Source organism: Perkinsus marinus (genome assembly GCF_000006405.1).
Source record: "Perkinsus marinus ATCC 50983 genomic scaffold scf_1104296976014, whole genome shotgun sequence".
NCBI classification, from domain to species: domain Eukaryota; phylum Perkinsozoa; order Perkinsida; family Perkinsidae; genus Perkinsus; species Perkinsus marinus.
The window spans coordinates 64701-92031 of NW_003200561.1; the positions used below are offsets into that span (position 1 = coordinate 64701).

The 27331-nt window shown below is 49.2% G+C and overlaps 8 protein-coding genes and 2 non-coding genes across 11 annotated transcripts in view; 6 read left to right on the top strand and 4 right to left on the bottom strand.

Moving 5' to 3' along the window:
* Positions 1 to 928, top strand: part of Pmar_PMAR007475 (proteasome subunit alpha type, putative) — a 3327-nt gene extending 2399 nt beyond the window's left edge. Inside the window, exons 4-8 of one of the 2 annotated variants that reach the window (XM_002764863.1) lie at positions 186 to 309; positions 357 to 420; positions 468 to 538; positions 586 to 767; positions 816 to 903. In XM_002764863.1, coding sequence (XP_002764909.1) covers positions 186 to 309; positions 357 to 420; positions 468 to 538; positions 586 to 767; positions 816 to 872 — 498 coding nt within the window. In that variant the 3' untranslated portion in view covers positions 873 to 903. Of the gene's footprint in view, positions 1 to 185; positions 310 to 356; positions 421 to 467; positions 539 to 585; positions 768 to 815 lie in introns of both variants that reach the window. The other variant, XM_002764865.1, reaches the window with a different exon arrangement.
* Positions 929 to 3064: 2136 nt separating this feature from the next.
* Pmar_PMAR007476 (hypothetical protein) lies at positions 3065 to 7583 on the top strand (the record flags this gene model as incomplete). The annotated part of the gene is made up of 8 exons (XM_002764866.1): positions 3065 to 3741; positions 3972 to 5627; positions 5674 to 5800; positions 5841 to 6875; positions 6924 to 7031; positions 7093 to 7217; positions 7259 to 7356; positions 7573 to 7583. The coding sequence occupies 8 exons, from the start codon at positions 3065 to 3067 to the stop codon at positions 7581 to 7583; spliced, it is 3837 nt and encodes a 1278-aa protein (XP_002764912.1).
* Positions 7584 to 10659: 3076 nt separating this feature from the next.
* Pmar_PMAR007477 (conserved hypothetical protein) lies at positions 10660 to 13697 on the bottom strand (the record flags this gene model as incomplete). The annotated part of the gene is made up of 9 exons (XM_002764867.1): positions 10660 to 11164; positions 11215 to 12385; positions 12440 to 12530; positions 12579 to 12659; positions 12705 to 12788; positions 12988 to 13082; positions 13126 to 13181; positions 13426 to 13527; positions 13588 to 13697. 9 exons carry the CDS (start codon positions 13695 to 13697, stop codon positions 10660 to 10662), a joined length of 2295 nt encoding a protein of 764 aa, XP_002764913.1.
* A 238-nt stretch (positions 13698 to 13935) lies between these two features.
* Pmar_PMAR007478 (hypothetical protein) lies at positions 13936 to 14128 on the top strand (the record flags this gene model as incomplete). The annotated part of the gene is made up of 2 exons (XM_002764868.1): positions 13936 to 14051; positions 14083 to 14128. The coding sequence occupies 2 exons, from the start codon at positions 13936 to 13938 to the stop codon at positions 14126 to 14128; spliced, it is 162 nt and encodes a 53-aa protein (XP_002764914.1).
* A 2937-nt stretch (positions 14129 to 17065) lies between these two features.
* Positions 17066 to 18278, bottom strand: Pmar_PMAR007479 (conserved hypothetical protein; the record flags this gene model as incomplete). Its single annotated transcript, XM_002764869.1, has 7 exons — positions 17066 to 17188; positions 17226 to 17312; positions 17360 to 17442; positions 17494 to 17613; positions 17650 to 17711; positions 17755 to 17862; positions 18169 to 18278. 7 exons carry the CDS (start codon positions 18276 to 18278, stop codon positions 17066 to 17068), a joined length of 693 nt encoding a protein of 230 aa, XP_002764915.1.
* A 1508-nt stretch (positions 18279 to 19786) lies between these two features.
* On the bottom strand, positions 19787 to 19858 carry Pmar_PMAR007480. Its single transcript has one exon. It is a non-coding gene; the product is annotated as a tRNA-Trp (tRNA).
* A 291-nt stretch (positions 19859 to 20149) lies between these two features.
* Pmar_PMAR007481 (structural maintenance of chromosomes smc3, putative) lies at positions 20150 to 21746 on the top strand (the record flags this gene model as incomplete). The annotated part of the gene is made up of 9 exons (XM_002764870.1): positions 20150 to 20265; positions 20544 to 20684; positions 20731 to 20807; positions 20856 to 20976; positions 21019 to 21102; positions 21163 to 21270; positions 21323 to 21445; positions 21490 to 21589; positions 21702 to 21746. The coding sequence occupies 9 exons, from the start codon at positions 20150 to 20152 to the stop codon at positions 21744 to 21746; spliced, it is 915 nt and encodes a 304-aa protein (XP_002764916.1).
* Positions 21747 to 22019: 273 nt separating this feature from the next.
* On the top strand, positions 22020 to 22183 carry Pmar_PMAR007482 (hypothetical protein; the record flags this gene model as incomplete). Its single annotated transcript, XM_002764871.1, has 1 exon — positions 22020 to 22183. A coding segment is annotated over one exon (164 nt), but the record flags the coding sequence as incomplete, so codon positions are not given.
* A 142-nt stretch (positions 22184 to 22325) lies between these two features.
* Positions 22326 to 22405, bottom strand: Pmar_PMAR007484. Its single transcript has one exon. It is a non-coding gene; the product is annotated as a tRNA-Leu (tRNA).
* Positions 22406 to 22865: 460 nt separating this feature from the next.
* On the top strand, positions 22866 to 26427 carry Pmar_PMAR007485 (myosin heavy chain, embryonic smooth muscle isoform, putative; the record flags this gene model as incomplete). Its single annotated transcript, XM_002764872.1, has 22 exons — positions 22866 to 23000; positions 23052 to 23152; positions 23202 to 23274; positions 23330 to 23485; positions 23541 to 23659; positions 23947 to 24097; positions 24147 to 24229; positions 24281 to 24351; positions 24396 to 24504; positions 24565 to 24714; positions 24756 to 24856; positions 24903 to 25002; positions 25049 to 25151; positions 25211 to 25299; positions 25361 to 25427; positions 25481 to 25588; positions 25632 to 25732; positions 25786 to 25876; positions 25945 to 26033; positions 26081 to 26147; positions 26171 to 26260; positions 26368 to 26427. 22 exons carry the CDS (start codon positions 22866 to 22868, stop codon positions 26425 to 26427), a joined length of 2214 nt encoding a protein of 737 aa, XP_002764918.1.
* Positions 26428 to 27331: the final 904 nt, after the last annotated feature.

Consider the following 27331-nt stretch of genomic DNA (forward strand, 5'->3'; position numbering starts at 1 on the left):
ACTATGTGCATATTTTCCAACACTGGTTCCTATCGTCAAAAGGAAGCTATGTATACTACCTTAGGACGGTCCGGAAGATCCTCAGAATAGACCAACACGTGATGTTGGCTTTCGCTGGCCTTAACGCTGACGCAAGGGTGATAATGCGGGTTCATCGTCTACTCTGACTCGACATCTAAATACAGGTATTGGCCAATAAGGCTCGTGTGGAGTGTCAAAGCTACCGCCTCAATGTTGAGGACCAACCAACAGTGGACTATGTGGCTCGATACATTGCAGGAGTCCAACAGCAGTACACCTATAAGGGAGGTCATACACTATAATGGGAGGATGGTGCTTGTCATTGTACTATTCAGGCGCTCGTCCCTTCGGTATATCAACCTTGATAATCGGACAAAACGAGCAGAAGAAACCCCAGTTGTAAGCCTCCCTAGAAGATGTCATTCAAGTCGTTTTCCTGAACGCAGATACCAGACAGATCCATCTGGGTCATTCAACTCGTGGAAGGCTGCTGCTATTGGGAGGAACAGCAAGACTGGTAATATCCTCACTCACTACCGGCTGATTCAATGGGCTGTGCATCAGTGAGTGACTATCTCGAGAAGAACTACAAGGAGGACATGTCTGAACAGGAAACAATAGAAATGGCGGTCAGGGCTCTGCTAGAGGTCGTGGACTCTAGTGGGAAGAACGTCGAGGTTTGCCTTATGAAATCTGATGGAACTCTCGTTATGTTGGAGGAAACTGTCGTAGAGGACCTATGCAAGGTAATTTTATTATCATAGGTAGGGTTGGCTCCCATCGCTTTTGATCAGTCTCTCGATGAGGGAATAGAAAAGGCCAGGACACAGGGCCAGCAACAGCGTGTGTGAGTAATACAGCAATACCACAATTTGTGAGCCCACTAGAAAAGATAGTTTCTCACGCTTGTTCTTTCTATGTCGTGTTGGTTGTTACCATCTGCGTTTAGTATTCCCAACATGGTAGGCGTCTCTCTTCGTGCACTCTGGCGGCTAGCACTTCTTCGCTTTGCCGTTGTAACGATGATAGTTAATCTCCCTTGCTCTCGCAAGTCAACACTGTGCCCATCCCTGTTGATATCCTGGCCCGAGAGGACCCGATGGTGATGGACGCGGCGAGTGGTACGATTATTCTGGGTCTATCAGTAATGGGCTCAGCCTTGTTGCATAGACTATAGCTGCTATCTCTTGAATAGCACGAAAATTAAGCCCAACACTTTTTTGACATCATGTACCATTCTAACCGGTACCGTCGCCCTGTGGCGTCGATCCTGTTGGACAACATGCCCGCAGGAGACATTTTCGATCACCACATTTTCGTATGGCATTGACTGTGGTATAGTTGGGGAAGGGCGCCACCCTTGCCATCCATAGGCGTCTTCCTTATTGCTGTGTTCGAGCACATGGGATAAGCTGTTGAGGCGATCACTGATTTGATGAGTTCGAGTGGTTGTCAATCTCATTAGAAGTAGTCTAACGCCATCATGCAGAGTTGAGGCTATCCGATGTGTTTTCCCACACACTGTATGTGCTTCCTGGTGATTCATGAGTCGCGAAAAATGGGAGGTCGATATTTTGTAAGTGCTGTACGCAACTTCGAATGCCCCTAACAGTGTTAGAATGTCATACGAGGACTCCTTCAAAGGGGACCACATGCCTTTGGATGGTTTTGTGTCTTGACCTCCGGGCCTTCATACTGTTGTGTTGTCTACCGAGAGGAGGGTGGCCCAAGCAACCTCTAGTAGGGCAGAGGGACACCACGAGCCTGGGTGGTGCTCAATACCTGTCGCGGTATCTTACATAGCCGCATGACCATCGATAGAAATGAGGTAACTCAGCCAATACTCTACGACTTGGCTCTCAGATTGACCTCATATGCTATCCTCTCATCGTCCATCAGCTCAGGCGACACGTAACAGTGCCATGATCCTCCTTTACCACCCCTTCTCCGATTGGCGTTTGTGATGGTCACGGGATAACATTTGTATTAAGTCAACAACACTCAAGGGTTAGCCAAGTGTGACAAGCTAGACTCAACATGACAGTGTTATGATGACAGATGACCTACGTGTTTATCGGACAGTTAATGTATAGCGCGTGACGGCCAGCCCGCTGGTCCCACGTGAAGGCAGGCCACCTTATTGATTATCCAAGCCTTCACCCAGGAACTTCATAGTTGGCTTCATCAACAGTCTTTTGACTCTAATCTCGGCATCCCTATACATTCTTTATCACCAGCAACAAAGGCATGAAAACCGTGAATCCTATATGGAATTGATAGAAACCGACCCTATAAACCTTTATTTTGGGTGCTCATCCGGTAACAGGCAAAGTCTGATGGTTATGTCATCACTTTTACCATGGAAGAAGCACCAGTTCCGTTCACTATTTCCACATGATACCCATTACCTTTAGTTCGCTCATTTTTAACGCTCGGGTTTTCTTCCGAGATCGTAGGTGGCCGGACTCTGTTCCCAGTTTTCTTGGTCTAGCACTTGCGATAAATGCTATCAGGCTGCTCTCTGACGACTAAGATCCCCCAAGGGAAGTTTGCCCATTTACGTTGTATAGAAGTAGTGTACATACCAGAAGTCGTACACAAGGCCTTCCATGGTGACTGGATGATACTCCTGGCCGACGAAGAGGAGGGCTTCGCCGTGGTCCAACCCGACGATGATGGGACTGTGACAATTGCAGTACCCACAGTCACCGTCGGGTGTAACATCATAGCCATGTCAGTGACCGGGACATGTTCCATGCTGGCCGCTCTAGTCACGACCGAGGACCACCGACTAGAACTGCGAATCTGGACTGATGTCGCTCAGATGCTGTTCACACCAAGTCAGTGTACTACTCCCTTGCCGGCCTTCCCAAGCAGGATGTTGGGACCATCACGTCTCCTATGGACACCCGACGAGGCCTTTCTCGTTGTAGAGAGCGATGGTATATTAGGAGGAGTATCAATGCCCCGGGCCTGGGCATTGCCCGATGGGCCCTTGGACTTCAAAATGGTAGCTCGGCCACACTCACATATCCCTTTAAAGATGGGGAGCTTGGCAGTAGCCTCATCGTCTTGGGATTGGGTATATGTTGGGACCAGTGTGGTACCGGTCTATGGTTCTGAAGACTTCCCTCCAGCTTCGGGTATTGTCATTAAGAATGACCTGGCCGGGCAGAAATTTCCAGTGGTAGCGTTCGTCCAGGACCATACCATCCGCGTTGCAACAGGCCTCTGTGATGAAGGAGAGGAAGCCGACAAATCGTCACTATTGTTCTTCCCTAAAGCTACTGAAACTGAAGTCCCTGGAGAGCTGTGCTTTCTGCCCCGTACTGGTCTCTATCCTTGTCTGAGATTAGCATCGAGTAATGCCAACCAGCGGTCCATAACTATCCGCAACTTTTCGATCTGGGACGTAGAAAGGACCATCACCTTCCCTGAAGCGGTCCTCCCTCGAGGCCTCAGACCCCCGATTATCAGCATGACCGCTACCCAACATCAGAACGCCTGTGTCAGTACCAAGGAGATCCGAGAGCGAGACCATCCCGAATCTCCCCTGCCCTCGAAGATGGTCAGAGGGGTAGCTAATGTCATGGGGGAAGCGGCGGTCCGGAGCCGTGGTGGAGTGACCAAGCTGAGGGAAAGGGCCAGGAGCAGTGGTTTCGGCTTTATGCTCAATTCCCACAACGGCTCCTCATCCGGACAGTCTCCTCGTCTATCGAGGTGCGCCACGGCAAAGTCCCGGTGCCAGCGTGGAGGTCTCGTATGTTAGGGATAACTCTCAGTGGACACCAGTGGTGATGTTGATCCTGGCGGCTGGAGACCTGTCTGACGGGGTCTTATACTCAGTTGAGGTTGACTGCTCTTCCTCGGGCTCCTTGATACGTGCCGATACCGTACCATTGTCAGCTAAGTAAAAACGTCACCTCCTATGAAGATAGCCTTTCCCTCAGGTCTGTTGTTGGCAAGTCCAAGGCACGTTCCCATCCCCCGGGACGGCCATTGTGCCGCGTCTTCTGTGGCACACTTGGCCTGACGTGTCCTGGTCCAGCGGGGCCACTCACCCTCTGGAGACCTTTCCATGGCTCTCGTATCAATAAGCTAGGCGGTCCCGAGACTATTGCTGTTGATAACAAGGAAACCTCAACTGCACAGGCAGTGATGGTCATTGGTCGTCTCAATGGGGACTTTCTAGTTGTTGGCGACGCTCATACCGTCCAGTGGTACTCAACCGAGGATCACCTCTCCGGTCTCGTGGAGCTCTACACGTACCAAGAAAGCTACTATGACACCGTCATGGACTGCTCAGGGACCATCAGCTCGGCTGACTACGAGATCCTGATAGTTTCCCTGGCCACTGGAATCAGCAACAGGCCCTTCTGGATCCTCCATGTCCACCACATTAAGAATGGAATTGAGGTGTCGGAGCGCACCAAGGACCATGCGCTTACTTCAACACTTAGCCGAGCTTTCGCCGAAAACTTTGAAGTGCCCGTCACTTGTGTAAAATACCTACTACATTACGACACTTGGGCGCTGATATTCGGCAGTAGAATTGGCCTGTTCTCTTCCACGAGGTCTCAGTGGGTGGCCCTCGACTGGCCATCTGTCGTGGCCCAGAATGGTATTCGAGGCATCGCTGCCATTCCACACAGTAACGAGCTCCTTGTCATACCACACCACAGTAACATCTTCTACGCCGTCAGTGACACGGACATCCCCCAGGAGGCCAATGGAGCATTCATCAGGCACGACTCATACGTATCGATCCTTGAAGTATTGAGGGACCCCTCGCGACTAGTCAGTGCTGATGAAGCAGGAGTTCTCTTGGTGTGGCATATACCCAGTAGAGTTTGCCTCTGTTCCCTCGATGGCCACTACAATACTAGTAACTATCGATTCAAACCACTTGGTCCCTCCGGTGTCATTCTTAGCTGTCAGCTCACTGACGACCCCAGAGACCTTATCACCGTTGATGTCTATGGAGTATGTATCCGTTGGGATATGCTTACTTGCCGAGTCAGTCACCTCTGCCTGGTGGGCCGTGGTTCTAGTCTGGCTGGATTCACCTCGTTTGGGGGTGTAGCGCGCGTGCGCCCTCACCGTACAATCTCCCTGGCCGCTGATGTCACTGTGGTCGGCTTTTGTGTCCTCAGACCAGCACGAGTGGCGCTGGTCTTGTCGGACGGTTCCCTGGAGATCCACCCGATCGAGCGAGGCGGAGAAGCAAGCCTCGCTGAGATATGGGCTGAGCTCACAGCTCTCAGCGACAGTGCGGCTTCCCTTACCAAAGGCGCGTACTCCTTCCAATGCCGAGATGCTGGTACACCCGGCTGGGTCCTAGCAACACTACTACGTACGCAGCCACGGCTTCTTCTGGACTGGCTCCCTGATCACTGTACCACAATCTTGCACTACTTGGCAGAGACAGATAATACGGCAGGATTGGCTACTGCCTATGCTGTCGCCGAGGAGTTCGGTATTGAGCTCTCCTTCCGGCTTGACAGTCGACTCACGAGTACGCTGCTTATCAGCCTCTCGAATAAGTCCTTCAAGGCTGTTGATGTACAGCTCGCGTACGCGACATCCCTCTCGAGGCATGGGGCAGGGTGGGTTCTTTTCTTTCCACGACTACTATATAGGAAGTTGCTTTAGATATGTCTCGTCCCTGTTGACGCCAATTCTGATGGCCTCCACATACAGGGCGGCAGATCTTCCCTCATTGCGAACCTTCTTAGACTCTCGCCTGATGCCAACTGATGGCAACCGCAAGGCCCCTGAGGTCAATATTCTCTCTTATGAATAATAGCAGCTGCACGCAGGTGCTTCCATCGAGTGGAAGGCACGAGATAACCTCCTGCATAACTTCCTCCTACTACTCCCTCTCCGCCAATGCTTATGGCCTACCCCGCAAGGACTACTACCGAGCTCTCGGGATACGCAAGCCCGAGTCAGACGAGTACACCACTGAATCGAACATTAGAGTGACCACAGGGGATCATCACGGTTTGGGTATGCTATTCGCTCAGAGCAATAACCCCATATTAGGCTCAGAGGTCCACTTAGTTGGTGCTATTGCTATTCGTGATCAGGTGCTCTGTCTTCCCAACGCGTCGTGGTCCCTCAAGTGGGACCTCTGGTTCTCCCATCTCCCTGATGACATACTCACTTCCCCCACGATGCGTTTGCTCTTTGCACACCAGTGGCAGGCTTTTGGTTGGGTAGCATTCATGACAGCCTTCACCCAGTGGCTTCTGTACGTTGCCATCGGCACTAAGTACATCATCGACTACAACACCGACAGGGATGGTCGTGAAGTCCTGGCCATAATCCTACTCGTCCTCTCATTCGCCTACTATGTGAAAGAATTTCTGCAGCTTCGCAGAATTTCCTGGCGAAGTTACTTGGATGATGCAACGAATCTATCACTTTTGTCAGCCGTGACGATGATGGTCGCTCTCATCATATTTGACTTTGCGACCGATTACGACTTCCACGAGCACTGGAGAGATCACATATCGATCTCGCAGTACGCCTCAATTACCATGATTGTTCTTCTTATCAACAGTGTCACGATGTTCCGAGGCTTCGAGAATTTAGCCTGGATGTTCCGCCTAGTCGTCGAGGTTACCTACTCGGTGCGCTGGTTTTTCGTCATGCTCACTGTCTTTGTATTGTCTTTCATGCTTGCTGTATGGGTTGTAGACTATCCAGTAGACAATACCCAATCCACTTTGGGTGGGCCGATGGTCCATTCCAAGCCAGGCAGTATTGGACGAATATGGAACTACTTTCTCTCTGTATACAGGATAGGTCTTTTGGGTGACACCATGGAAAGCCAGATCGATAACATGAGGGTAGACTCTTCGTATGGCTCCCCATATTACTGTGATGATCTCTCGTAGGGTTCTAACTACCTATGGTTCATATTCGTGGTCACGACCTACACTATCAACATAACCCTCCTCAATCTCCTTATTGCCATAATGTCTAGTAGCTATGAGGATATATCAGTAACCATACTGTCAACGGCAAACCCGCATAGTGATCGCTCGTTGTGGTATCTTCTCTCAGTCACGCGCAGCGGTCATGGTCTCTCGGGAGCGTTGGGCTATGCTGGGCGAGACTGAGTTTTCATCGGCTGGTGTGTCGAACTGGATACTCAGTTGGTTTGGTCGTAGTGTTGTTACCGAGAAACGGTAAGGTCAGCGCTCAACATGGTCGTTTTGAATGGCCTCAGGTATCCGCGCTATCTCGTGGCTAATTTCCCCGCTCAAAGTGATGATCCTCCAACGAAAGCTGATAATTTAGCCGCCGATCATCCCCTAGCATTAGCACGTACGAGTCTGGAAAAGTATCGGTCCGAATGTGAATCGAGCACAACCGAGATGGAGATGAGAATGGTGGCAACGTTAGGGGGCATGTCACGGAGACGAACAGTAGCATCGATCTAATCAGAAACATCATGTTCGAGCATGGCTCGTATGCTGACGTTTTATACAATAGGATAGTTGGTAGCTTGCGCTTGGCGGAGTTGCGCTTGTTAAATCTCAGGGCGCATGTAACATCCTATGCCATTCACGCGAGGATCTGTGCGCTACACACTCTCGATAGGATCAAAAGAGACACATTCATGATTTTCAATAACAAGCTCCGCTTAATCGTTATTGCCAAGAATCACTCATGGGACTTGGAACCCAACATTAAACATCGATAACATCAAGAAGTCATGGTATTCTTGAATGGAATGCTTACATATCGAATAATGATGATTATCGAGTGGGGGAAGCAGCTCGGCATAGCCACAAGACCGAAATGGAAAGGAACAATGGTATCACGGAAGCGCGATCACATACAGTGGAGGGGGATAAGCTTTGATTAGTGAGACTCATGCACTTGGCCATAAACGATCAGATTGCAACGCTGATACAACCCATGTGAGCTCGAGCAACTATGATTTCAAGTTTGTGGTAGAGTCGAGTGAGATAATCCTTTGACGACATCGATGCGCTGAAACAACAGGACGGATATCACTTCGTGCTAAGCAGACTTGGACATACCTCTCATGCTTGATCTTCCGAATACTCTTGTCCAATGGTCTCACGGGAGCTGAAACAGGAGCCAAGACTTCACTGAGAGAGATGCGCTTCTCCGCTCGACTCGTAGTGGAGACTGTGCCCAAGGATAACAACCGATATGCATAATCCACGTGTTCCTGACGAGGGAGCTAGCAGGATACTCAATTCACGTGTCTACATCAAGAATCAACTCGTTGGTGGAGTTGCGCAGCTCGAGACGTATTCCATGGTCCTTAGCGCGCCGTGATATGTTACGCCGGTAGAGTTGGCCTCGATTATTATGCTCGGCTGTGCGATAGGGACTCGACAGCTGATTGCGCAGTGGATCGAGGGGCGACTTCTCTAGTTTGAAGACTCCAAGGCAATGAGCTGAATTGAATGGATCGCTCGAGACGAGATACACACAGAGTCTTATAACGTGGTCTCACCTGAGCGTGGTGCATTATTTGCCGTTCTTGGATGCTCGGAATGATGGATTTGCTTGAACGATGTGGCATTCATTCCAGTGGAACGAGCTGAGGGTGAATCAAATGAAGAAATAAATTGGATCAGTTCTGATATCCATCTACATGTTAATGAGAACTGCGACAAGAGATGCAAGTCCTTCAGCTGGCCATCTTCGCCTCCAACACCGTCTACTGTCTGGTGAATGCCTGGGGAGCAAATGTGACACGGCTTGAACGATGTCCTTGTCACCAGGCGAGTAGTCATGTCCATCACGGATGAATGCCTTAGCTGAACACCCCGTAACTCTGCAGTTCGTCATCCTGAGAGCCTCCTGTCGGTCCGTCAGCGTAATAGCGAGAATGCGCGGTGGGATGCCCTGACGTAGGAGTTGTTGAACATTTTATTTTCGTCTGTACTATTCTATATGCATGTTTGCATTCATCTAACACCACCTAGACTACGAGTACTGCATCAGGTTATACTATGACACGAGTGGGCCACAATGTCGCACATATACCACAAATGAATTGATATATCATTATGATCATCAATGATGATTGATCAGATGATTCATCATTCGCGTTCATATTATAAGCGACATGTCTATATGTAACGTAAGTAGTAATCATTACTGTAGAGAAGACGAATGGTGTAATGACCTCTAGATATAACAATAAACACTTGATTATCAATGAACCATGATCGTAATTATATAATAATAAGAGGCTCTTTCGCTGAGCCCACAGTTATAATGCTATACTGAAACTTCATACGGAAAACGAAATAAAAACAACTATTATCGAATCGAAGTTATACACATGTTCATACTATATGCGTTCATACCATACTATGCAAATCTTGAGGAGAATCGGCATGTTCTTACACCCTACCTGAGAGCGTATGAGCCGGAGCAGGAGCACGACCGTGGAGCCTCCTTGTTGTCCATCAAATGCTACTCCTACCGGGACCACAGTCTGCATGTGAAAACGTCGTTGCCATTGTCGTAAGCCCACAGCTACCCACCTCCTCAAGTCGGTTGGTGTGACCTCGCGTTCTCAATGCGGGTATACTGAGACGAGCATATCGATCCTTTTCGTTGGTGTTAACGCAGCGAATGAGGATATTCACACAGTCGGTGTTCCACAATAAGGCGACGATTATACCCGGCTTGTGGTCCGGCGATAGGAGTTTGGCCCTCCGACCAAATGATGGTTCGAGGAATGCAACGGGACGCATATAGAGTTGACGATTGCCAAACGATAGAGAGAACTTGAATGCAGTAAAGCCTCGGTGTGTTGATATCAGACAATACACCAACGTTTGCCCCGCACTGTTCCGTACTAGTGCTATTTGCTCAACTGTGGTGCCCGGGGGGAAAGGTGGTGTGTAGGAGACCGGCCATTCCGAGAGCAAGTTCATGAGTGCAAGCCTCACACCATGTTTACACTGTAGTACCACCGCGACCCTAGTTTGCTGGCCGTCATACACAGCCCGTAGGATCGTAGCCTCAGCAGGGACGTGGAAGATACTACGAGAGGTCGGCTTGCGGTCGGAAGTGAAACGCCATAGTGTAGTGGTGGTAGCGACCAAAGTGATATCAGAGTAGAGAGTCACAGTCACGATCGGACCAGGGGCTTCTAGTCGATGAGATATCTTCCATTTGGTGCCATTATCGTTGAAATCGAATATGATCACCTCCGACTCGCATCCAACACCGATTCTCAACCTGTTGTTGTACAACAACGTTGCTGCCACACAGGAGGGAGCGGCTGGGAGGTCTGTTATGTGCGCGACGTCTTCACATCGTGTATGTTCCTCAGGGGTTATCATAACAATGATGCTGTTCAGTTCGATACTCTGTACGACTATGAAGGGATAGGCGGTAAGTATGACTGTCGAGGCCGAGTTGCCTTCAAGATTCGATAACAACGACCACGCCTCTGAGGGGGTCTCATCAGGAGTTGAAGTCATTGAAATATAACACTCCCCTAGAACGTATGAGTAAGGGTTAATGTGTCAATAGATGAATCCGTCACTGATATTGCGATAACGCAAGAGAACGAGGGCAACTCGGGAAATGACTATTGCTATAGGTCTATCTCAGTGTACGTTAAAGTCAATCAGAAAGGGAGATAACATCAATCTCATCTTGTGGTGGTGGTGGTGGCTGCTGCTCCTCCGTAAAAGTCATCTTCCCAGTAACCTTATTGTACATCAATATCTGTCGAGGCCGACACTGCTCGGGTGGTACGAACAGAACAACGCCATCGGGTAGGGCGAAGCGAACCTTCTGGCCTTTTTTCCAACCATCCGGTATTCGCACTTTCATCATTGGGAATTCCGATGATGACGAATGGGACGGCGTTGTCGATGGTACATCTCTGTTCAGGTCAGCCGTCCGTTTTCGCTTCCGTGTTGGCCTCACTTTCTCCTCATGCTCATCGGCACTAGAGCAGCTCCTGGTGGCCTTAACAGAGTTCGAGTGGTGCTGCTTTCTTCGCTTTTTTCGACCTCTAAAAGGTTCCACGTTACTGCCCTTATGGCCAACTGCGGTCGTGGTGGATCCATTATCACGCTTCCCAACCTCTTTGTCGCTCTCCTTCACTATCGTGTCCTGGCCGCTACCCCCACAATAATTGGGAGGTTTCTCTGTAGACTCCGATTGACGGACATCCACTGCTCCCCTCTGCCCCTCCCCCTCGCCCCTGTTGTCCCTTCCACTGTTGACTTCGCCTCCACGACCCTGGAGGGCCCTCCATCCTTGCCGGGGTTGCTATGTAGAGCACTCTCCTCTCGATTGGACTGCCGACCTGGCAGGTCCAGTCCGTCTCCTGCCTCCTCAACTGTCGTTGACCTCCCCTCCATCTCGGTAGCACCACTCGGTAGCCCAACATTTCCGCTAATCCCAGCATCCCCACTATCTTTACTGTCCCCTCCAGTAGTCGAGCCTTGAGCCAGCACACTGGGACAACTAGCCTCATGCTTACCATCACCCCTTTGTGAAGTATCTTCCACCTCTGAATTAACCACCCGCTTAGAGGACTCCATCTGTCCCACTCCCGCATCTACTACCCCCTCACCATCAGCAGCTACCGAACTACCCTTCTCCCCAGTAGCACCAGTCACCGCCTCCCCTCCTCCTACTCTAGTTTCCTCATCACCACTCGCCTCTGGCCGACCGCTATCAGTAGTGTTTTGAGCCAGATCTGACCTGGTAGAAGAGCCCTTCGCTGTTGTCTCTGCTGGGACTGATTGACCCTGCTGTGGCCGCTGGTGTCTCTCCTTAGTAGTCTTCTCCCAGGCAAATCGTACGGCCTCTAGTACTTGCTCGAGAGATAGGTCCTTACCGTTACTGCATTTAAACTTCAACGCCGCAGCAACTGCTTCACTATGGCACTTTTTGGAGGCTGATACCACTCTTTTTTCAACTCCCACCGAGTCCATTTCAACGACACTTATGTCTCGAGCCACCCCAGTTAGGCCGTGCGAGAGGGCATCCACCATCTTCCCAAGGGACGTTATAGCCTTCACAGCCTTGGCGACCGTAGCTCCTTTACGTTTAATAGAATCGAATAACTCATTGAGAGAGGGATCACTTCTAAGGAGACCAGCAGTATGCTGAGCCGTCCGGGCCTTCGTAGTAGCCTCCACCTGGACCCGCTGTATTCTGGTAGTAGCCCCATTCAGGGTTCGAGTGATACCATTCAATAGCACCTGTACATGCTTTATCTCGCTACCGATGACATCCAAGACGGGCGTCGAGGCACGACCGATGTCCAGCCAGGCCTCAAGAGCCATCTGACGATTCAACGACTCCATACATGCCTCCAGGTATTGTACATCTAACAACAATTGCATTCATGAGCAGAGGATCACGACGGAAGCCCCCTCACTACCTGTTGGGTCCAATGCCATCTTGGTGGCCTCCGTTACGATGTCCTGTGCTAGGGGATTTACACTTGGCTTGGAGCTGGCGGTGGCGGGCGTCTGAGACCTCCCATGAGCTGTAGAGAGGTGCCTCACCTCCCCTACTACTGGAGGGGCCACCGACTGTTCATCTGGATTACCGCCGCTGCCGCCGTTCGCTGGTGACTCGTCCTGCTGGTGACAGCGGACCTGTATATGCTGCTATACATGGAACTAGACTAAATTTAATCTGACATGTGTTTGGTTATAGCCCGTTTTCTTTATAGCTGATATGAGCTCGTCCTTCGATACGCAGTGGTCCAACTTGACTCCCACTCTCTAACAGTATGGTCAACTACATATGTTGGCGACAGTATAAAAAATTTTGGAAAATTCTTGTTAGTTTCTGTCTACTTCTACACCAATTCGTATATAAACTCCTATAATAAGAAAAAGTCCATAGCTCAGCTGAGGAGAGCGACCATACATTCCAACTGCTGGAATAATGCGGTCTAGTGCTGGCCGCATCGACGCTTACTGTGGCGATCTGCCTCAATGTTGGTGTGGTGAGTGCTGCCAGAGTTAAGTCACTGGGTATGTTCAGCGTTGATTGAGCATTACTACTGGCTGGCTCTGGAGGAGGGGATGTAGCCGGAAACCAATGGATGGTACTCACCCTTTACAGACTCTTGCATTCGAGGTACTGCTCGAGGTAGATCCACTTGGTCGTACCTGCCATAATGATGATGATGACGGCGAGGAGTGGTATTGGATATAGAGTCTTTAATATCGTTTATGCTCATCACACTATGAGTACGTCTAGGGGCTATCACCTATGAATGCATCTACTTAGTACGTAATATAAATCTATTGAGTATTACTATTCGAGGAGTACAATAATGTATTAATAATCAAACGTATTGGCAATATACAATTTCAAATAGGTCGTCAACGTTGCACATAGCACTGCCCTCACCGTCGCCTCTTGCAGGGGTTTATGAGGGTATCATAAGCCTCTTGTATGGTATGGAACCCATCAACAGTACCACCTTTATCAGGATGATGCTTTAATAACAACCTGAGAGGCACACAGCTAGGCGTACTGCCTACCTACTAGATGCCCATTGATTACTACTACCTGCGGTAACTCTTCCGTATCTCATCTGCTGTGGCCCGTTCGCTCGTCAAGCCGAGTACGCGGTAGTGGTTGGGAGGTGCTCCAGGAGGAGAGGCCTCACCAGGGGGCATTACAATCCGTAAAATTCAACTCCACCTTAGCAGAAACTGTTGTTCACTCACCCTACTATTCAAGACCACTATGACATTGCACCATAGGGCTCGCATATTCAATCGTAACACAACAGGGTGTGGTCTATATAGAATCGATATCCCACACTCTAGTACTACTGATGCCCGAGTCATGTCGGTGTACGACACCAAATAAGCATTAGCACCAAACGATTCAGTATTGTATTATAACGCTACTATGATTGGTCATCTCTCTGATGGTCCCCCATTCGCAGTAGCAGCAGAGAAAGGCGTCGCAGTCGCCAATCTTATCCGTCTCCTTAGATTCGTCCTCCAGCAAGTCACCCGAGCTCCGTAATCTTGATGCTAGATCCCTCGTTATCAGGTATTCCCACCATCACATTAGGAGTCGGAAGGCCTTCGTGGTTTAGCATGTGCCCCTTACCCCCAACACCACCACCCTAGTGTATGAATTCCAGAATCGTCTCAGAGGCGATTGCTACTCCATCGAAAGGGATCATCTCAAACTTCCAGTAAAGCCGAACCGGACTCACCATCATCAGTTTACTTCATATTGGGGTTAACGATGGTACCCGTAGTCGACCATAGTTATATAGTGAGCAGCGGTAGACCTCAACTCCGCTACTCCGAATCTATGGCAGTGTTAGGATGTTAAACAACCCCCTGCAGCAAGGCGAGGTCATTCAGCTGACGGCCCTCTCTTCTGGACCGCTGGAGAATCGGTTTATTTCACTGGTCAAGACTGTTCATCATTCCTTCACTCAGGATCCGTATAGAATACCATGTTGACAAGTGCGTAGTTCTGTTTCCATCAAAAAAAGCACATACGCTGGCCCAACTACTACCTACTACCCTTCTGGCGTTGTGAGAGACCATTCCTTGAGAGTTGAAAAGGATATGGGCAAACCTAACGGAACTTCATCATCATGATAACAGCCGATTTACCGAGCCGTTTTGTTAAGTGACGTTGACTATACCATCCTTAATCTCATGTAAGTGGCCAACACCAGAGCCTTCCCGGATGGTAAGTGGAGACACAACCATCACCACAAGCGATGATATCCCCATAAATTGGTGAGGGCCTCAAGCTCCGTCTACATCGTATCGAGTTGCGTAGATTTCCGTTGAGAAATTGCAAGATCAGCTAAGAGTGCAAGTAGCAACTTTTCTGTTCAAGTCCAAAATTCGGTCCCGACTATGTGACTCCCGATATACACATACTTCCGATTCCTTTCTGATGAGGACCTTGCCTAAGCAAAGGGGGAAAGAAAGACCGACAGATCGGACCATTTGTAGCCTTGCTAGAGTCCGCTGTAGGACCATACTCTTGAACACTACTCTTTGACGACATATAACTGCTGGATGAATTGGTTACTATGATGAATGAAACAGAGGCTGAGTAGGACCATATACACTACAGAATTCGTAATGCACAATCTTCATTATCAGCGGGCGAACCAAGAGTATCTTGAAAGCGTCAGAATCTTCCGTCTGCGTAATCATTACAGCCTGACAAGACGATTCTGTCACATGAGGTGATGCAATTGTTATCCGTCATCATAGCGAGAATATCTCCTTCACTCGTCAACGTAACGACCTTGAACATCCACGTATACTGGATAATCTCGAGTGTTACGTGAATCAGCATGCAAGATATGTAACATCGAGTATCGAGTGGACCTTGCCCGAATACTGGTGGTCTTTCGGTCGGCCGAAGAAACAACAAGTTCAAGCACGACCGTATGACCTCTCATGGAAACTTATATACAATCACCTCTACGAATGAAGTTAGGCTAAAACACGTTGAAGATATTCTCATATAACACAACTGATAGACACAGCGTTCGCCATGCTCAACATCATCGAACCATCAATCCGCTTGTGAGCAGGGAATCATCTACAAACATACAATGTACCCGGGGAGAACTCATTTTGAATTACCCACATTCTGAAATCAGTTTCACATTTTCCCCATCGTTATCAAACGCTATTTCTCAAAGCTGGACGGGCTCTGCTTGTACCGAAGTAGACCTTTCACAGTTAGGTACTGTATTATCCGGTACCCGAAGGAGAGAAAACAACAAACACAAATAACAGTGTTCGAGAGACGCGTGATCTGACGATGACAATAGGCAATGGTATATGCAGAGCTGAATAACAACAATAATATACAAAAATGCTGAGGACGTAGTAATGTACTTAACAGCCCGGTTTTTCTAGTCCAGTAAAACAAATTCTTTTCCATTTTCCCAAATAACTTTATGATCCCCTTCTGAGGGTTTCCGCGCTACCAGAGGCTGCCGTTTGCGAACCATCCGAGTCGATGGATCGAAAGTCATCAGATCTCCCGGACTGCTGTTGTCGGGTGGGGTGAATCGGACAACTCCAAAATTGGTATCAAACTGCACCCGACGTCCCTTCCTCCACATCTCTGGAATCTTAACCGTCACCGATCGTCGCGCCGGACGGGAACTATCCTCACACGTTTTCTCCAACTTGACCGACTCATCGCCACATTGTGACACCCCAGTTGGCCTCACTGATCCCTCGACGACCTCGTCCGGTGTCTTCGGATGAGCAACAGTTTCCGAGCCCGTACGTTGACCCTCACCATGCGAATCAGGCTTCCCTTTTTCCGGGTTCCCCTCTGGCTGCGATTGGGCAACACGTCGGGCCGCAGGGGGTAGTAAGTCCGACCAACTTTTACCACTACAGGGAATACCACTGCTAAACGATGGAGCACCACCATACGTATCCTTGAACCCAGCAAGACGATTCACATTCATTTTCCGGGCCTCCTTCTCCCCAATTGCTCCCTTATGCTCCTCATCCACGCCCTCCTCCGTCGATTCCGACAGTTTTTTTATCAACTCCTGATACCGCCTAATCTCGCCGCTTATCCCTCTACTACTTACGATCAACTCTGCATCGCTCCGCTTGATATCTTTCATAACATCTCTCAACCGGTCAGATAAGTGCGTCAAAGACTTCTTTACCTCAGAAATCGCGTTTACCCCCGAAACCAGAGAACTCAGGTGACTTCGAATCGCACTAGAAAACCTCCCTCGTGGTGATATCGTACTACTACTACCACTACTGTCTGGCTTCCCTTCACTTCGATTCCCCTCCATACGATTCTGCAGATCCGAAAGCGCCGTGAAATGATCAGTAGTAGCATAGACCACAGATGAATCCAACAATCGTTGGAACTTTGATAACCTCTCAACGAGAGCCGTCGAAGCTGCAAGGCTACCGTTAGAAATTGCCACCTCTGCCACATGAGACGCGAGCTCCTGCTCATATGCTGCTTGACGACTCCGAATATCATCTGAAAGCACCCCTGATCTTCAGTCAGGGTCGCCCTTATTACCATTCTCAGGGAGTGTTGGTCCAACTCGACTCGCCGTCTTCGTTGGTGACTTCGGCTGCTCCGTAGCTCCTGGGGCCTTATCATTCTTCACCTCCTGAATCTACCATCAACCTCATACACCAAACCCTATGTACTACTGTAGCGGCTGGTGCCTCCAATCCCTTCTTCAAAGCAGTAATGATATCAATCTTCTCAATGCATGTCGCAATATCGATCCCTCTAGCCTATTGTAATCCTATCACTATCACCACCCTAGAGATGCCTAACCTACCTTAGCTATACACTTCAGCTTAGTGATACTCATACCCTCCAAGTCGCCATCTAATGTGATGTCTTCGGACGGAGGACTTACGCCTATCCGACAACAGGATTGATAATGTGATAAGAAGTGGGTAAGGGTAGTACTTCCTGATACACTCTCACTAGGCGAGTTAACTCCGGACGAGCCCGTCGCCACTCCTGCTGTAGGGACGACTCTCGGCCGCTTCGATGAAGGTTCCACTGGAGAGGGCTCTGATGATTTCGCTAAAAGATGGTATGGTATGTAACGGAGTTTCTTACGTGGTATTCGTTTGAAATTGCGAGGAGCAGAATGTCTTGCATAGAAATAAGCCTGGTCAAACCTGATGGTCACCCTATGTGAACCTCTCACCACTGTAGGCTTACTTCACTTTCTTTCTAGGATCAGATAATGTGTCGTAGGCCATCTTGATACGATGGAAATGATCGGTCGCCTGCTCGCCTCCCTTATCAGGGTGGTATTTCAAACAGAGCCTAAGCAGACGAAAAGCTCTCAGCTTTAACCCATCATATTCCGCGTTGTAAGATGATGCTGCATCATTGTCGCTGACCCAATCCCCCGTAACACACAATATGCCTCTCTAGGCTGAAGGAATCCCTTAGCTAAGCCTATGATGAAGATAGTCCCTGACGGCTGAGTATAATCCGGCAGCCTTGTAAGGCACTGTCCTGCAATCCTACTCAGTGTAGTGTTATCTCAATGGGCAAATCACTAACAATGTTCATATCAACGACATTTATACCCGTAACATAGACATTCAAATCGCCTTGCAGTACTACCTTCTAAAATTCCGTTTCATATCAGCCGCCGTGACCGTCCGAGCATTGACCTCTAATACATCGTAGTGGTTCTGGCTCAGATCCACCGACTCCAGAGGCTTCCTTGCCATTACTACAACCTAATTCGCACTATCCTTCCTGCGCGTAAAGCATCGGTTGAGGAAACGCAAGTAAGAGAAAGTGAGCAAGATTTTCAGGTTATCAGATGAATGAATAGTGCAGGTTGAAGGGTAGTGTGTCGTGTGCAAGTGTCTCCTGTAATTTTAGATTCTTGTGATACTAGTCTCCCTTGCTAGCCTAGCGTATACTTTATGACTACTGTATTGATCATAAGTTAGAACCACTTGTTAATAACTCTTGTTGAGTTATCTAATCCTAACAGGGAGATTAGCAGCTGTCCCTCACCTATAGTATGTCAGTGAAAGCTGGCACGGACGTAGTAGAGCGGAAACTGCTGAGCAGCGGCCGGTTCAAACGGACCTGAGTCAGTATCATCGAGTTGTGATTTTCGTATGATTGGTCCTCGTTGTGTTACGATGCTACTTAGACCACGGCAGTGTATGTTTCAGTGTCAATGAGAGCTGTACAGATCTCTGTCACTAATAATGCATCACTGTGGTCGTTCATATCGGCTAGCACAGCTCATAATCAAAAGAAATATAGTAAAACACTTTGAAGGACTTGCTCATGGAACGCAAGATCTGCCTACCATTCTAGTGTTGAAGTATTCGTGAATGGTAGCGGACGGAGATATATCCTCGTTGGAAGAGCAGACGAGGGAACTCAACGAGGCTCTAGCGAGATGCAGTCGCTGGTTGCCACTGGGTCTTTATTGCTTCTTCTACTGTCAGTGAGGTTTTGGTCAAAGTACCGGGCAAGGCCGTCTCAGAGCACATGGAAGTTCCATGATGGAACTCTCAGGAGCATTTTGGTGCCAGAATCAGCTCGTCGGGAAGAGTGACACCATTTTGTGGAGGGGAGTTTGTACGCTGTAATAGTATGCACAGCTGAAAAGGAGGACTTAAGTGGAATACTCGAGAGTACGAGTTATAGATGGGTAGCGTAAGGTTTTTTTACGGTTTACGTTACGGCGTGCGTATCGTTAGCAGTTTACGTGTTACGGAAAGACTTTACGACTTTACGGTGGGTGCTGAACTGCTTTTTAGAATTGTGCCGGAAAGATTCACTGCAATACACTCCACGATAGCTCAAGTAGTTGTTGAGCTCATTTCTTGTGGCTCGAATTCAACCGAACCGCTGAGAGAGTAACATTTGGTTTCGCATTTACCACTCGTCTCCTTTGCAAATTCCGTCCGTCTCACTTCCAGGCTGGCCGGGAACTGCCAAGCAGGCTTCGTCTACCGATGGGCATTCACATGAAATAGATTCAGGAGACTTGAGAGCTGAATGATACACGCTGCAGTCTCGATGAGGAGGAAGATAAGCTATAGGGCATAGAGGATGAACAGGAGTACAACTTGGGGTAGGCCGTGTCGTGGAAGAATGGATTAGGTCTACTTATCGGTATGATGATATTAAGCTTGTTAGTTCACTGAAAACGATTCTCTAATATATCCGCCAGTCACATGATTCTACGTGGAACGTGTTGCCTTAGAAATGACCCCGGCCCGATTCGAACGGACAACCTTCTGATCTGGAGTCAGATGCGCTACCGTTGCGCCACAGGGCCTGTTGAAAATTGTGTGTTGCAGTGGGTTATGTCCTACATATTCTGTGCTTGGTATATGGCACCAAGCCTTGCGGAGGCCGCGCACTCCATAGTTTCGCCATCCACTGTTGAGCGGAATGAGTATCTCTTCCAAGAGATGCCATCAAATAGCACCGCTAGAAAGGAGTCAAGGGACAATCAGCGAAATAAACTGTGCAGATCGATGACAACCAACAACAGAGTGAGGGCTCCCGATGAGCTACCTTAAGCATTCAGCTCGGGCAGTATAGGAAGGGTGGATACTCTCGAGCTATGTCTGCCGATGTCGCCCTGTTAGAGGCGGGACGCCAGGCCCATGCCAGAGGGAATGGTGACGCCGACATTGGAGCTGTTCAGAAGGGCATCCGCCCGCCTAGAAAGCACTGCTTGTATATTTCTGTTCTCTTCTGTCCCTTCCTCCTAGGTGATCTGCAGTACTTTCCGTTCAGGGATATGCCCTATAGCTGATCGGGGCTATGATGTATCTCTTGAGGACAGGAGTAGCCGTGTTGGACTGTTACCTCATTTCGAATGCTACTCAAGTCCATCGTGGGCAGCAACATTCCAACTAAGTTCCTGCAAAAGTGGTATTGTGTTTGTCAATCACTACAAAATCGAATAATAGTTGTTCATCGTCGACCCTGAACGATAGCATACTTGTCCTTAGTTGCATTGACTGTCTTATAATGCATTTAAAAACGTTGACCATAAAAGGCTACAAGACATATCGTGACCGGACTAGCATAGTCGACCTCCACGCTGGTGTTAACGTATTCGTAGGCCTCAATGGTAGCGGCAAGAGCAATATGTGAGGAATCATTTTGAGCATCTGTGTGTAGCTTAAGGATGAGCAGATATTCAGCGATCCGCTTCGCCCTGGGAGGAGACAGAATCGCTTCCGAGCAACACAGGAGATCCTTGCTCCATCAAAGTACCCTGAACTGGCCAGTGGTGTTCTCAATTCGATTCTGTATGGTAGGTCATGGACGGCAAGTGACTTCAGCTTACGTCGAGCTGATACTTGATAACAGTGATGGTCGCATACCTATCGACAAGACAGAGGTTGCCTTGAGGAGGACAATCACACTCAAAACCGACGTGTACTGGTGGTAGGATATAACTCGACGCGATGTGCTCACCAGATATCACTGGGATGGCAAGCAAGCTACGAAAAGCGAAGTAAACACCTGGTTGGAAGCTGCTGGTATCAGCACTAAGAACAGAACGTGAGTTCATCTCAGTTTGTCGTAGGACAAATGGACCTATACGGTTTCTTGTTATCACAGGTATTATGTGGTAGAGCAGGGTGAGGTCACATCACTGGCCCTGGTATCGGATGCCAAACGGCTCGATCTGCTCAAGGAAGTCTCGGGGACACGGGTCTATGATCTGAGGTCGGCGCCCCTCACCACTTGAGGGAAGCGCTATGAGGAGTATGTGTCGCAGGCGAGCGGAGTCTTTGGCAGTGATCGAGAAAACTAATGAGAAGCGAAGACAAACTGCAGAGATCATTGAAGAGATACGAGGGAAACTTGAACAACTCGATTGTGATCAGAAGGATTTGCAGGAGTACACATTCACGGAATGGTATCCTCGAAATCCTCATTTATCAGCTATAAAAATATTCTCAATGAGAAGGCGGCACTTGAGGTTGTCATCGCTGATAGAGAGAGGCAGCACTACAAAGATCGAATAGAGAAATTAGAGGCCGAGGTTAGTCCGTCTATCCTATGTTGTTTGGCCCATCCATATGGGTCTCACACCGATAACTCCAGAAACCAATTGAAATCCATAGCTTTGTAGTCAACACCGTTGAGAACTTCAGACCAATTTGGAAAAGTTGTCTCGAGTCACCCCTGTGTTGTTGTAGACATCGAGGATACAGCGTGAATTTGTTGACCAGCGTGCAGTGCTTATGGGTATAACCAAGGAGCTCACAAGGGAGAAAGGACAACTTGACACACTCCGCCAGGAGGTTGAAGCACATACTACGATTGGTTAGGAACCGTTACATACGCGACCTTAAACACCACTACTTCCTCTAGTGTCAAGACTCAACCAACATCGGAGCCAGCTTTCGATCGAATATGCAGAACTCTCCGCCGGTTACCCGATGCAGGAGGGAGGAGAACTAACGAGTGAGTCAGCAGTAGCGTGCATTCAGTATAATATGGCGTATTTACGAGGTTATACAGAGGTCGGTACGATACGTGGTGAACTGATAAGCACTAAGCAGGAGGCTCGATGTTTGGCAGAAGAAATAGAACAGCAGCGGGAGGGCTTGGCTGAGGATGAGGAGCGCCTCCGGTGAGTGTTACCATCTCATTTTGGGATCCGACAAGCAGCAGAACTGATGGGCTTCCTATTTGATATCATACGTCCGGGAATATTTAACGAGTTATCAGTCATAACTAGCAATGGAAGCAATAAATCTGCAAAGGAATTTTAGTGACAGCTGTGGGGTTCGAACCCACGCCCTTTCGGAATGGCGCCTAAAGCCACCGCCTTAGACCACTCGGCCAAACTGTCTGTGAGACAGATGGTTCTGGCTGCTTCTGTTCCCCACTCATATTGGTTTATGAGTGAGATACTAACGTGGTGCCTCTCAGTGAGCTCAGAGCGGAGGTCAGTGACTTAACCAGGAACCATAGCAAGCTCGTGACAGAGGAAACAGACTCCAAGTACGGTACCGAAAGCCAGTGGAGACTTTGTTGAGTAGAAGAGTCCCTCTAGCTCGCTCCTAGACTCCCAACAAAAAGTGACGTTGGAACACAGACTGGCACGTTCGGAGGCACGATATGAGGAAGTTGAGGAGCTCGTGGAGAAACAGCGGCTTGCAATCGGGGAAGAGAAACGTCAACGTACGCCCGAGGAGTAGCGGACTGGAATGCGTGTCTCGATTCGAATCCGACCATAACACTTATCCCCTAGAAGTATAGAAGAGCCGCGGAGGACTGCGCAACACTCCGCTCATTGTATAGATTCTACTATGAAGCATGACATGGACAAGTGCGAGGCAGAAATCGAGGATATTATCGAAAACAGTGCTCGGCTACAAGCAGAACTCAGAGATTTGAACGCTGAGGCCTTGAAGGTGTCCGGACAGACAAGACGAACTAACAGAGTGAGGGTGGCCGACATGGAAGTCCACCCTGAACCGTGAATGTACCTCTAGATCATCTCTTCTGCCGAGGCGAGGCTCAAGGAGCTGCGGAACAGTAGACATATCGTGCTGGACGCCATCTGGCAAGACACCCCACCGGGGACTCGGGGAGGGTAAGTGAGCAAGGTTTTCGGACGCATGGATGAAGTTCGAGCACTCAAGATATGATATTGTCATGCAAGCGAATCTCGAGGGAGTTCGAGGATTACTGCTCGAGCATATACGCGTGCCCGAAGTGAGAACCATGCATCATTGCGCACGGTGTTCAATCGGGTCCAATCACTGTTCAGGAATACCGCTTAGCTGTGGAGATAACAGCGGGACACCAGCTGTACAGTATCCTCGTAGACGATGAAGAAGTGATGCATAAATGCGTCGACTTGGTAAAGGCGAGGCAGGCCGAGACTGGCAAACCATTGAGGGCTACCTTCATGTATCTGGCGCGGGTGAGGTCTTGTAGTCAGCCCGCATAGGCATCACACTACAGAAGTGTCTCTTAAGATGGGGGACCGCGAGATGGCACCAGAGCCTTCGCTGAGCCCAGTTGGCTCACTCCTACTCACAGATGTGATTAAGAGTCCGGACTGGGCCGAGTGTGCGGTCAAAGAGGTTTGGGGCAAGTACGACGCTGAGTATATCATCTCTATCCTCATCTAAACGTCTTCATGAAGGTTCTTGGTTGCCGATGGTGAAACTGAACACCTGAACAATCACGAGTTCAGCTTAGTCACTCGTGGAGGGGATATCTTCAACACGAGAGGCAAGTCTATAGCCGCCACGTCCCGAGATGATCCGCTCAGGGTCGCTCGAGGGAGGGTTCGTGGATGATGGCCGATATACGAGACTAAAGGAATGGTGCCTTCCAGTCCGGTATCCCTCGTTTGGGTATGAGCTTCCATGCTTTCAGGGAAAAGCTTTCTAGTATTGAAGATGACATAAAGTCAGGGGAGACTGAGCTGGAGAACGCAACTGCTAAATTGATGGCGGAATACTCTGTTGAAGAGGAAATCAAACACAGGATCCTTGGCGTTCGAGTGGACTTACAGCGGAGTCTTCGGGTTGGAAACGCTCGAGAATGGTGACACTTGATGCATTCTGCCTCACTAGGCTGAAGCATTGAAGGCCAGAGAGCTGTCGGAACTCAGAGATATGAGACAGAGACTGCGTGATAGTATCTACTCGGCAACGAGGTAGCCCTACACTGAGCCTACAATAGTTGTATACTCCTGTCATTGCTGTAGACTAACGAGAGAATACAGTGCCGAGCGAGACTCATTGGCACGGGACATTGCCGCAATCACGGATGAACTCAGTGGGTTTTCGCATAGCAGGAATGCCCGGTGTACCCCCGCTTAGACCACACGGTTGAGAGCGTGAGAGAGCCCGACGACCCCGACAGCGTTCAGCTGGAGATCCTCAAGGAAAAGCTTGAAAAGAAGAAGCTGCAATTGGCGAAAATCTTTCAGTGATGCTTCTCTCTTGTGCCATCCCATCGCCATTGAGCCGAGAGGTATTCCCTGTGTAGGAAAGTCGTTGAGCGTCAAAGCGCTATAGACAAACTCCGCTCACGTTTGGTCGTGCTGGTCGAGGGCCGAATGCAATCCCTTGAAGAGCGATTGCGTGTCGCGACCTCGACAACTGCGAACGCGAATCCGGATGCCTTGGATGAGGAGAAGTGGGAAATATTTTTCGAGCGACATGGCAGTTTGTTGGCAGGAGAATCAAATGGCTCACTAGCGAACTCACTGAGACTGAGCAGGAGCTTGCTTTCAATAGTGAAAGGCTGTCAGAATTGCGCGAGGCACAGTCCTCGAAATGTAGATCAGCATGATGGTACATCACTGGAATTGCCATGTTGCGTAGGCACGTCCGTGGAGGACTTAGAGGCTGAGGTAGCTGACCACCAGGCCGAGGTCGCGACTCTCGAGAGAGCACATGAGGAGAAGATGAGTGAACTGAAAGTGTAGGTGCTGATGCCTGTGAGCCTTATGAAACTAAGACGAGCTCAGTTGCGAGGAACGGCGTACCCTGGCTGGAACCAAGTTGGATGATATCATAGCTCACCAACCTGAAACGGAGTGCCTCGATGGAGTTATCCGAGACCTAACTGAGGTAAGGCTTTGCTGTTGTGTTGACTGTAACGGCGTCATATATTGAACGCTTCTCCTCAGGATACACCAACGTTGCGGAGAAGGCTCTTGAGGTGCACTAGGAATCTGTCAAAATTTGGTGGCGGTGTAAATAACAAAGCTGCGGAGCAGTGGGATGAGATTCTCATCATGAGAAGCTGCCGTTTCTCGGTATGCATTCATTCGTTCTAGGTTCGGGCTATTTAACGGCCATTATGAAGAGCTCCTGCAGAAGCAACGCGAGATGGACGAAGAGCAGGTGAGAGCCCTGATCCCGGAATGGGCTGATACTCGTTATGTGTATCCTGTTAGGCGGCTATAGACGATCTCATCAGAAATCTCGATGCTGAGAAGAAGGACAATGTCGTCAAGAGTTTCGCCCAGATCGACGAGAACTTCTCCAATATTTTCTCTATACTGGTTCTGAGCCGTCTCCTCCCCACTGGGTAACTCGTTCCCTCAGGTGCCTGATGGGAATGCGAGGATGAAACTGCTCAAGCGGAGGCATATTCAGAAAGACGATGAAGACAGCGATAGCACGACGCCGTCGGTCTGTGAGGAGCAGTAAGCTCTTGATGGAAGCGAGTCGGGTTTTGCTATGCCCTTGTGTATGGGAGGTATGTCGGGGTGGCTCTGGAAGTAACATTTTCCCGGAGCCGATGCCGATTGAAGAGAATCCACGAGTTTAGTGGAGGACAGAAAACTGTGGTACGTTGCGCGAGCCATCATAAGGTTACATATCTCGGCAATGTTCTTTCGGAGCTGGATGAGATCAGGTTGCAGTTGCGCTTTTGTTCGCAATGCAGAAGACGGATCAACCACCATTTTATCTATTCGACGAGATTGATGCCGCCCTCGATCCTCAGTAACTCGTCCATGCATTGGGAAACCTTTATGCTTCTTATGCATCAGATATCGGGAGGCTGTGGCTCGTCTAGTAGGAACTGTTTCCAACCCTTCAGCCGGCCCACCGGCACAGGTAGTTTATAATTGTGGGTACAGGCCAGTCCTAACCTCAGGTCATCTGCACTACGTTTCATCCCGAACTATGTCGTATTGCCGATCGGCATTATCGAGTCTCTGTTACCGATGGTAGCAGTAGCGTTACCGTGCTACGCCACGGTTGTCAGGATATAATATGACAAATCCCCCTTATCATGTTTCTCATTCTCATTCTTTTTTCTCTTTTCGTGAGTCAGTCATCTGGCTTAATGATCGGTTTGCGCATTTGTGTGTACCGAGTTGATAAGGAGATATAAAAACATTTCTGTTTCCCCCACGATGCAAGTGAACACAACGAGGTTTAATTATCGATCTACTAATAGATTTGGCATAACTAGGGAAAGAAGAGCGATAGATTATAAGAGCACGACACACAATAGATACACACACACGTGAGACACGCCGGGCTTGTCCCGAGAGAGAGACTCCTCATTCACGTATTGAGACAACACGCTGCACGCTCAGAGAATCTTGATTTCCAGTTGTATTTAGTTGGGAGGGGCCGACCTTTTCTACGGTGACAGCCTCGGCCTCGGCCCGCGCCAGTATAAGGTCGCTTAATATCCCTTCTGTATCCCAGCTCTGCGAACCCTGACATAGATCAGTCTCGGGACTCCACAGTCAGTGGACGAATAATATGAATGAACGCAGGGGAAATAAGACAGCAGCCTACCCGCACCCAGTAGTCGAACACGCACACGCTTCTATCCAGCTTTTTCAAGAGCCAAAACTCGAACGGTGGACATGTTGTCGGCAAATCCGCGGTAGAGAGCTCTCCGACCGCGCCTGAGAATTGAAGTGGAAGAATCGGGCACGGCAGAAAACATGCCTACTTAGAATTCGTGCTCCGGCTGAGGGTGTTAGCAGGACAGTCCGTTGGGAATGTGGGGTGTAGCTCTCGAACGCCGCACAGAAGCCTCGTTTGGCTGAGTACCCTCCAGCTCCAGGAGATGAGCCAAATAAGTCATTCTGATTACGACACGGCAGTACGATGCGCCAGAAGTTCCATTCAAAATGGCTCCTTTTTGGCACGGGGAACTCACTTGTGGCAGCCTCGTACCAGGCATCTCGAGCAATGGGGGTAGAAGGGACACGAAGCCTGGTATAGGCGTATAGATGGTTGCGGGGGTATCCCTGTATTTCGTGAAGATTCCATGGCGA